At 42.7% G+C, this 10,646-nt stretch overlaps 2 protein-coding genes across 3 annotated transcripts; one reads left to right on the top strand and one right to left on the bottom strand.

Annotated features, from left to right (window-relative positions):
* Positions 1–221: 221 nt before the first annotated feature.
* On the bottom strand, positions 222–3,872 carry LOC308157579 (torsin-1A-interacting protein 2-like). 2 transcript variants are annotated; one of them, XM_080531163.1, is made up of 7 exons: positions 3,792–3,872; positions 3,056–3,157; positions 2,815–2,961; positions 2,574–2,696; positions 2,384–2,452; positions 1,879–2,223; positions 222–1,684 (listed from the first exon to the last, which is right to left on the bottom strand). In XM_080531163.1, the coding sequence occupies exons 2-7, from the start codon at positions 3,096–3,098 to the stop codon at positions 918–920; spliced, it is 1,494 nt and encodes a 497-aa protein (XP_080387289.1). In that variant the 5' UTR covers positions 3,099–3,157; positions 3,792–3,872; the 3' UTR covers positions 222–917. The 2 variants fall into 2 exon arrangements, with proteins under 2 accessions (XP_080387289.1, XP_080387290.1); XM_080531164.1 differs by lacking the exon at positions 2,384–2,452.
* A 325-nt stretch (positions 3,873–4,197) lies between these two features.
* LOC308154756 (uncharacterized protein) lies at positions 4,198–9,659 on the top strand. The gene is made up of 8 exons (XM_080527972.1): positions 4,198–4,315; positions 4,642–4,758; positions 4,876–5,040; positions 5,196–5,342; positions 5,467–5,601; positions 6,755–6,888; positions 7,017–7,076; positions 7,329–9,659. Exons 1-8 carry the CDS (start codon positions 4,243–4,245, stop codon positions 8,046–8,048), a joined length of 1,551 nt encoding a protein of 516 aa, XP_080384098.1. The 5' UTR covers positions 4,198–4,242; the 3' UTR covers positions 8,049–9,659.
* Positions 9,660–10,646: the final 987 nt, after the last annotated feature.

The raw sequence follows: 10,646 nt of genomic DNA, 5'->3' as shown, positions 1-10,646 counted from the left end.
TGTCTGCATCCGCTGCGAGTAACAGCGGTGATGAGCGGGACTGTGTATGTGTTTGACTCGCAGCGGAGTGGAAGAGAGAAGACCTGACGTCAGTTTTGTGAATTTACGTCTCATCAAATCCAAAATCGTAACGGCACATGTATTCCTAACCCAACAGAAAAGATGGTCTTTGGCGCCCTCTCGCAATACATGTATTCAATAACAACATGCAAGCACACCCTTACAATCCTTTATTTAATTTAAGGCACATACAGTGATTATTCGAATGCATCTGATACATGATCTGTTATCAAAATAAGGTGAGGCAACCTAGGTATTACTGACAAAGTAAACCCATGGTTACAAAAAAGTCATGATAAACACTGGGAGTCTGTCTTACACATAGTGGAACTCTATGATCAATAGCGTCCATAGGAACAACAACCATTTTAGAGTACAATTGTTAAAAACATAATTCACAAGAATCACATACTTCATTAGAAGCCGATCTCACAAATATACAACCATATCATAATGTCTTCAAGATCATAAATTATATTTTAAGACCCATTGTAGTTTTTATTTTAATGCATTTTCTCTCTGGGTGCATCAGACCCAAATGTTGTTTCTTGTAGACTAATAGTAAAGTGCCAGGCCCTACATCTGAATCCCATTTCCCAAAACATGATTTATACTGAGATCAAATTTTAAGACAAACCTCCACAGAAATTTTATAAATAGGTATTGTCTATGTATTATTGCTAAGAGCCTTCTTTCTCTCGAGGGCCCAACGCAAAACAAAAACATTTGCTCTGCTGACTGAGAGACCATTATTGAACCCCTACATATTTAGGACAATGATATTAGCCCAAATAAAGATCTGGGAACATGCTTCAGCTTGTTTTGTTTAGATAGAAACACATTCTAGACTCCCACTGTCACACCCCACACCCCCGCTTCTCCACACCCTCCACTGCTGCCACAGGCAGGACGAGGTGCGAGATGCGGCTCCACAGTCCACTAAACTTGTCCATGTCCATCTCATCAAAGGTTGCCGGGTGGTCTGAGGAGAGGAACTTTGCCTGGAGGTGGTCGTCCACCATCTCCTCCACCATACTCAGGCTCAGATGGGCCGGCACCTCTTCTTCTCTCTCCAGCAGCACAGTGAAGATCAGCAGAGCCTTCTTGTAGGCGGCGTTTTCGTGGTCGCAGTAGCGGTAGAAGATGAGGGTGGAGCCCGGAGGCAGCTCCTCAAAGCGGTGGATGACAGCCACGGGCTTGTCCCCCTCGAAGGCGCCCCGCAGCTGACCATCGATGTCCAGCTTCACCTGGTCGCTGTCCTGGGTGGCTTTGCTAGCGCCATCGATGTGTAGAACAGAGGCATTGTGGGCAGAAGAGTAGGCGGAGGCCAGGCGATGGGCCAGGCATTGCAGTGTCTTCTCAGCTCTGCGGCCGCCTGTCAGGATCAGGCTGACGGGTTCTGTGGGCTGGGCCATCTGGAGGTGCCTCTGCAGGTGGATCATGCTCCTCCTCCATAGCTCAGGACGCTGGCCAGGGAACTCTGCCTCCACCCTCTTCCTCTCCCTGAGGAAGATGTCTACTGGGCCGATCTTTGTCTGCTCAGGTGGAGACGGAGTACTGTTAAACCACATCACCAGGACGGACAAAAATGCTAGCAAAATCCCCACAATAACAGCAGGATTACCTAAGGAGGGCAGAAGAAAATGCTGCTGTTATATGTTGTTCAACGTTTGAAAATACCAAATCAACCAGTACTTAGTAGTACACCTTCCAGCTCCCTGGACACATACTAAAAGTACAGTATAAGAGAGTAACTAGAAGTGAAACAGACCCTTCTGTCTAGTAGTCAAGATGGATACATGGAAACAGCTGTCTTACGTTCTTTAGTAGTCCCAGAAAGTTCTTTAGCAGTCCCAGAAGGTTCTTTAGCAGTCCCAGAAGGTTCTTTAGCAGTCCCAGAAGGTTCTTTGGCAGTCTCAGAAGGTACTTTGGCAGTCTCAGAAGGTTCTTCAGCAATACCAGAAGGTTCTTCAGCAATACCAGAAGGTTCTTCAGCAGTCCTACAAGGTTCTTTAGCAGTCCCAAAAGGTTCTTCAGCAATCCCAGAGCTTTGGTTTAAGGTGAGGGCTGTGGCCCCCTTTTTTTGTGTGTTACACTCCAATTCGCAGACATGGCTTTCAGACACATTTATTTGGAGGGGCTTCTTCGTTTTGCCACTCTGATCTAACCAGGGATAAAAAAACAACAACAATTATAACACTCGTAAAAAGGAACAACAGGTAAAAGACAGCAAACCAATCATTTACCACAACAAAGTCATACTAAATTCTCACTGTCATCTGATTTTAGGTAGGTTTTGAACAGGGATGCCAGGCATTCTTACCCTCTCTAAGCTCACTGTCTGGGTTGTCTAGGTCCTGTTGTTGCGGAAGTCCGTCTCCATGATCACTCTCTGTATAGAGACATAATAAGAGGACTATGGTCACTACTAAGTACAGTAAAAAGGGACTACTAACTACAGTTACAAGCTCCTAATGTACAGTCTAAGAACTGAAGGGAAAAGGGAATCTTACTGGAAGGTTTGTCAATTGTCTGGTCAGTTGATTCTCCACTTTCAGTGGAGGTCTCTTCACTAATCTCTTGATGGGCAGTGATGACATTCTCATCATCCACTTCATTGGCCTGATTTAGACTCACTGCCCCCCCCCCCCCCCGAGTAGGAAGCAACAACAAAAACAGAGACCAAGAAGTGAGCCAGAATGCTGAAAATCATTAAACGGTACATCATCTATGGCAAAACCTTACGTATCTCACCTTCAGTGGGGCTGGGATCTTCTCCAGTTGTATTTCTTTCTATTACACTATGCTTTCTACTACCGGTAGTCTCCTTTTGTTCATGCTCATTGCTAGCTGTACCCTTGCCCACAGTGGTGGATGAGAGGTTGTCCCCGTCCCCGGTGCCTGAGAAAAAGTTAAGCGACAAAGAAAGACATGAATTGGTTCTCCTAATTGACTTGTTAGGAATCCATTGATTTAGTCATTAGCGGAATGTAACCTGTATCAAGTAGGCCTATTTGGGTGGGGTCTGCCTCTGCCATTTCTGTTGGGGTAAGGGGCACCTTCCTTACTCACGGTGAACCATTGGGTTTCAAATTCGCTGTAAAAGGAGAGTATCATCAGTCACTATCACAAGAACACATCTGGTTCACTTTTCTAACCGCACAATGCTTGAGTAAGCCTTTAGTAATGATGATGTTATGTTGCTTAGCCAAGATATTAAAGAAAAAAAGCTGTCTCAAAACGTAGAACGTAAGCAAGCAGTGAACGCCAGTATGGAGAGAGCTTGTTTATATAGCTAGCTAATACTATAATATAACAGGGCTGGGATTGCGTGAGACTTGGCAGCTGTGATATAATATAATATAATCTAGCTAATACTGTAGCAAATCATTCCCAGGCGGTTCAAGCTACCCGGTTAGCCCAAACTAGCCAATGTTGACCGGTGTAGCTAAACTGGCAAGCGGCTATAACTTTATAGCAACCTCATACCTATGCAGAATTTTCTAGCTTACTAGTATATCGTTGAGATTCAGGGTTCTAGAGAAAAGAGATGTTATTAGAGTAGCTATCTTGAATTGCCTTGATCGTTGATAAAAAAGCGAAAGCGAAAGCAAAGCGTTATGTTCCGCATTTAACCCAGCAGCATTTTAGTGCCGTTTTCTTTCTGTTCTGAATTCTCACATGAATAAATAAACCCGATTCGGGTGCGCCACCTTGTTAACAAATCTTACCATAAATCCTACTTCTTCCACAGATTATTCCTCTAGTCTAGTTTGTAATGTGCCCCCTTGGGTACATTATTATACATCCAGAGATTTGGGCTGTGTTCGGAATGGTATACTAGCATACTGCATACTAGCATACTCAATGAGTGTATATACTGCATACTGCCTACTAAATTCATAATAAGTATGCGATTCTCTCATACTCAAATCTCGCATACTGTACAGTGTGAACGCACTGCATATACTCAAAATCTACGTCATATCTAGTATGAGTAGTATGCTAGTATGCCATTCCGAACACAGCCTTGGTTTCCAACGAGATCTATGCAGATAGGACTCATTTCCGGTTGTCGGGGTGTGCTGTCATGAATCTTCCGTGTCCTCCTGGAAAAAAATGCTTTGAGAACTTCATGTAGTCTTAACTCCGTTTGACCGCACTAGATACTGCAGTGCGACCATGGATCCTGAGGTTTTACACAATAATGTCGCTCAACCAGCCAGGAGGACGTCGGCAAGACAATCGGCGCGAGGTTTGTCATCTAAACGATGTTAGTTTACGAGCTTATCCCTGTACTAGGCTCGCCTCTTGGCTAACGCTACGCATGCCATCTTCTAGCCAGTCTAGGGCTTTTCAGCATCGCCCATAGATGACTTAAGCTAGCGATATCACATCTTTAGTCGGCGGTATTGTAACTAGCTAGTACAATCAATTGTTGTAGCTGCTCACTGTCTACACTGACAGTTAAATAAAGTCAACGATCGGAAGTTATGCGAGTTATGCGAACCCCTTAACAGATTCCAGCTATCTAGCTAACAAGCTAACGCTGTTATTATTCTTTTTCTAACCCCCCGCCAGCGGTTAATGTTGAGTTGACACCCAGAGGTCCCCTCAAGAGGAAGACACGAGGGGCAGAGAACAAGATCCCGTCCAGACCTGTCAACGGCAATGACATCCAGGATGCTTCGGATGATGGTAAAAGTACACTGACTACTAGTTAAACTTTTCGATTAGGGCAGTTGTTATTGAGTTATTCTTTATTAGTCTTCTTGGAGCATACCGTTGATTCCTACTTGCTTTCTCAACTCAAAGAGTCCCCTAACAAAAAGAGTAAATCAGAGATGGATGCGGATTGCAGCAGTGATGAGGATGAGATGGATGTCCTGGAAACAGATGAGGATCCACAGCTGAAGCAGAATGAAGATGATGAGATGATTGCAGAGGCAGATTCCCAGCACCATGTCACACAGCAGAAACGTGAGTTTTTCTCTGGACACTACTACCAGTTTTTCTATTTTCTTAGAATAGCCTAGATGACCAATAGTGATCCTTTTGTCCGGGCCAATTCAATGTTATGTTCTAGCTTTGCTATTTAGTCCATTGTGTCAAATGTATCTGTTGTCCTGAGACAGGTTCCTTTGGTAAACATCTGATGGGGGACATTAATTTACCCAAGACAGTTGGGATCAACTCAACGGTTGATCCCAGCTTGTACCTACGCAGCCGCAGATCCATTCATCCAGAGGGTCCGGATACAGAGTGTCTCAAAGCCAAGAGAGGTATGGCCTCATTTTACTCTCAAGGCTAAGACGTCTTGTGATTCTGGATCAGTAAAAGATCAAACTGATATTTTTCATAATGCAATGTTCATGAAGGCCATGTGTTTTTTTTTTCTCCATTCAGTGGAATCTTCTAGGAGAGGTGCTGCTGGCTCTACCAAGTCTGCAACCCAACTCAGACCGCTGGAGAACCGACCAGAGGTTCTGACTTTGCTGAGAAGCAGCATGTCAGAGTACAAGGAGAAAATGGAGGGGAAAGGTAAAGCTACCGGTAACAGAGTTAAATGTTGGTAGTCCTTGTTCTGAGTGTCTCTTGCAGATGTGTACAAATATTTGGGAATTGTTATAATGATGAACAATCATTTATTCTCACATTTTTATGATGTTAGGGCTGTGGCCGTCATGGAATTGTAGGTGCCAGTCGATCAAATAATTCTTATAACCCTCATAACCATTTACAGCTAGGTTAAAACATATATATAGCCTATATATATATATATATATATATATATATATATATATATATATATATATATATATATATATATGTGTTACGGTACATGTGGGAATATGGTACATGTGGGAAAACTAGGGTTAGGGTTCGGTGCTAGGGTGCTACGGTTAAGGTTAGGGTTAGGGGTAGGGGTAGGGTTAGGGGTAGGGATAGACATGCCAGCATGTACCAAGTCGTCATAGCACCTAACCCTAACTAACCCTAAACATTTTTAAGTGATTGCTAATATAGCTGAAAACCTGTTAAATGTTTCCACACTCTCAGTTTCTTGGATGATAAGGAAAGAGAAATAAATTAAGAATATTCAATTATATTATGGTGGGAGCACATTTAGCAGCCAAATATTACCATCTTCATGTCAATATTGCAGCGCTGCAGGTTTGTTTGGGTGTCAATTATGTTCCACTTTTACCACCGTATTACTGAATAACTAATATAGGCCTACGTTTTAAAAGAGAAGGTCTATGTATTTATTCAACAGAAAGCAAGAACATCCGGGATACTTCCAGGCATTACGCCGATCCCTTTGGGAGACAGTTTGATAGATAATCTGATTAGACAGATTAGGGTAGCAAATCAATTGTTCATAATCATTACTGTACACTCCTGCTTTTGGGTAAAATATATTTATATGAAATTATGTTAATAATTAGTGGCTTCAGGCTGGGTGATAGATCAAAGGGGTAAAACACTACAAGACCTGAAGGAGAATTAAGTTCTTGGTCAGACCACTCTGCTGGACTCAAGAGCAAGGACTGCCTCTGTTGCCTGATACACAAGTAAAGGATTCCTATAAAATCCAGAAGTTGTTGCTGTCCTTTATTTTCTTACAATAGTTGATGTCAAAATAAGGTATTATTTATTAATCATGCTCTTGATATGATGTTTTTCTCTCTAGGTATTTCTGGAGCCAACCACTATAGTGTTGGAGGGTACCCCACCTCTAAAGTATCCCACGTATTCAGACCTCTGGACCTTGTGAACAACGTTCCTACTCAAAAACAAACCTCTCGACTCTCCCAATTAAACAAGGTAGTGCAGACTGCCATGGCTTGAACATGTTTGTGGTAGTCTTTTACCACATTTGTTGTTAATTTTTTAACACATTTTTTACAGTTTGAAACTTTTTCAATGTTTTATTTGTTTATTTATCCTGTCAGACATTAAAAAGAGGAAAAAATCAGCTGACCTCAAGGGACATTCTGGGTCATCCTCTGGAGGTAAGTTTTAGTCTAATTATTATATATGTATTTATTTTTCTTCATATTATTTCTGATCCTATAATCTATTAAAGAAGCACCCAGAGTTCAGCACCCCATTCCCAAAATGAATTCATAATTGTATAATGTGCACCATACAGTATGTCTGGTCTGTATCTAAGTTTTCCTCTCGTCCTAAAAGGGTGCAAAAGGATGATGTGTCAGGTTCTGATACTGCTTGCCTCGATGGTTTTGGGTCTCTTATGCTACCAGAACCTCCCAGTACGCCATGGGCCTGCAGGTGGTGGAGATCACCCAGCCTGGCCTGTGACACCAGGGGAGTTTCTGGTTCGGTTTTCTGCCTTGGAAGCCCTGTTCCCCAGCCAGCGGTCTGAGTTGTGGAGGAGGAGCCGGATCCACCTGGAGAGGCACCTCCAGATGGCCCAGCCCACAGAGCCCGTCAGCCTGATCCTGACAGCCGGTCGCAGAGCTGAGAAGACTCTGCACTGCCTGGCCCATCGCCTGGCCTCCGCCTACTCCTCCGCCCTCAATGCTTCTGTCCTTCACATCGAAGGAGCTAGCAAAGCCACCCAGGACAGCGATGAAGTCAAGCTGGACATCGATGGTCAGCTGCGGGGCGCCTTCGAGGGGGACAAGCCTGTGGCTGTCATCCACCGCTTTGAGGAGCTGCCTCCGGGCTCCACCCTCATCTTCTACCGCTACTGCGACCACGAAAACGCTGCCTACAAGCGGGTGTTCCTGCTCTTCACTGTGCTCCTGCCGGAAGAGCAGGTGGGGGAGGAGCTCAGTCTGAATGAGGTGGAGGAGAAGGTACAGGACTATATACACAAGAGGCTTTTGGGCTCCGTCAGCCAGGCCTCCTTTAACACGATGGACATGGATAAGTTTGGTGGACTGTGGAGCCGCATCTCCCACCTCATCCTGCCTGTGGCAGCAGAGGACAGGGTAGAGCAGACAGGCTGCATGGACTAAACTAAACTAGCACCCTAGGCAAAGACAGGTGACAGGTTAGAACCAGGCCCTTCTCAGCCTCTCTCCCTCTCCTCGGAAAACAACCAAATGACTGGGCTCTGTAGCTGAGGAGGGACGTGTGGGTTAGCCTCTCTGGGCACACTGGTGTTTGTTTAGTAGGTCTTCACAGTTGGACTGAGAGGTGAAACCTTTTGAGGTTGTGTGCTCTTTTTCCAGAGATGGTGTTGGTGTATTCAGACCAACATGAAGATTCTGGCCAATGGCCCCTGTTTTGTTCAACTCTGAGCGATCTTATAAAGGCCAATGCACACAGCGTGCGATTTTGTCGCACGACAACATTCGATTCTCAATTCTTTGAATTCTTTGAATTGGTGTGAATTGAGAATCGAATGTTGTCCTGCGACAATATCGCATTGCACGCCGTGTGCATTGTCTCATTCAAAACAATGGAATCGAATTCGGCGGTGCGACAAAATCGGCATTGGCCTTAATTCTCATGAATTTACCCACAGCAGCCAGCTTATGAAATGCAGAAGTAACTACTGAGTGAATGTCTGGGTTAAGAACAGCAGGTGTTGTGAGTAGTTTAATTCCAGACCAAAGTTTTTTCCTACAGCAGTGATTTTTTTATAAGATATCTATTGGTTGATGATATTTTTCTAATATGTTTTTCTTTTGTAGTGTGTTGAATCATAACTTGTTAGCACCTTGTTTTACAACTTCAGCTCTGTAAGGGACTGCACTTAAATGAAAAAAATAATGTTCTTTAGAAAACATTGTAAATCCCATAATTTCACCCTTGAATATAAAATGACAGAAATTGAATTTATTTTACACTGTTAACATTTTCATATATAGATATTTTAAGATATTACTTCCTTCATTTCCCATGTACATGATTGAGAAAATTGTTTGCACTAATCTTATTATCTGGTTTTACTTCTTACCAGTTTCCCCAAAGGATTGTCACACATGAAGACGGCCACTATAAACATTTTTGATGCATCAGGTTTGTATCTGTACAGGTCTATTGTTTGACTGTATTGACTGGATCAGAAGTATTATTAAACTACTGTATATTTGGAAGGTTTGAGGTTGAGTAATATATTCTTTAGAAATGTTGACCATAAAGAGGGCACAGAAGAAAAAAAAAGTTGATTAAACAGATACCTAGCACAATATATTTACAGTAGAATCGAAATTGAGCTAACGTGTTTTAATAGAAAATATCACATAACTGGGTCTTCCAGTCAGATATTGTGCCTTATGGAAAATGTTCATCAGTGGAGAATGGAGAATATTGCAGAAAATGGCTATAAATAACTGGTACCGGTACTGTAGTTATTCAATAGCCTGCATAGCAACAACAACGAATGGGTCAGACTGGTAAGAACAGGTTTATTAAGAAGTTACAATGCAGCCGTTGAAAATATTGAAGATACTCAACCTAATGCAACCCTTTCATCTGATCTCATGAATTTGTATGACTGATTTCTACGTTCAAATGCTCTGAGCTTGTGCTGATGTAATATTGAGATGTGTTCATTTGTATCACTTAAATAAAAGTGTTTGTTGCTGTTTTTGGTTTCTGAAATAAAGTTTATTTTAATAGCTGTTGTAGACTGACCTTATGTATAATGTGGTGTGATGAATAAACATATTTTTTTTCACTCATCTCTCACTAATACCTTGGAGATTAAATACGTTTTCTTTCACCACTAGGTAGAGACAGTAAAACAAACACTGTGACAGTCAAATGTGTTGTTTCCATTAAACCACTGTATGAAGGGTCAGGCCCAATCCTGATTCCCTTTTCTACCCCTATGGCTAGTTTTCGAGTGTGACTCGATTTCGAGCCAAGGCCTTCGAACAGAGCCACAAGCCGTCGGGGAAATCTACCCCTATGAAATGGGACAACCCTTCAAAACTGATACGTCATCAGTATTATCGTAGAAAAACATTGACGCTCGCGACTCATTCACAACTTCACTTTTACGCTATCAATCGATCAAACAAGTCATCAAATAAAAAAGAACAATGCTTCATTGTCAGACCATGACAGAATAACGGCGCTCTAACCTGTATGAAACCTGTGCTCCTATCCTGCCAGTCTGCACTGATTTAGGACAACAGTGCAACAACTTCAGGGCTGAACTTTAGTTAAATTTACGGCGTCATATACCATCAATGGGAAACATGGAAAAATGCATGACTTACAGATTTAATTTTATGACGTTCCGAAATCCGAAGTGACAGGAACGCTGGAGAAACAGCCGCTGTCCACTGCATTAATTAACTACACGTCCTTGATGAGTCTCCCGCTCACTGCCCTCCATCAAAAACGGCACATCCATCGATAATATTACATAATAACAACTGCTCGGATTAGATTGCGAGTTGTTTTGGTATAATAAGTGCCGCAATACAGATAGCGTCATATATACCACCGAAGGGGGAGGGAGGGGAATTCGCGCCTATCATGCACATATCAGCCTGTGGATAGATAACTTTACATTAAATATGTCTACCATCGTCCGCTGTCAAACACCACAATTTATTTCTAAATAAACATGATTGTACATCTCTGTAATCGCGCAC

The sequence above is a fragment of the Nansenia antarctica genome, assembly GCF_963989245.1.
Source record: "Nansenia antarctica genome assembly, chromosome: 1".
Taxonomy (NCBI): domain Eukaryota; kingdom Metazoa; phylum Chordata; class Actinopteri; order Argentiniformes; family Microstomatidae; genus Nansenia; species Nansenia antarctica.
This window is presented reverse-complemented; position numbering and strand designations above follow the sequence as displayed.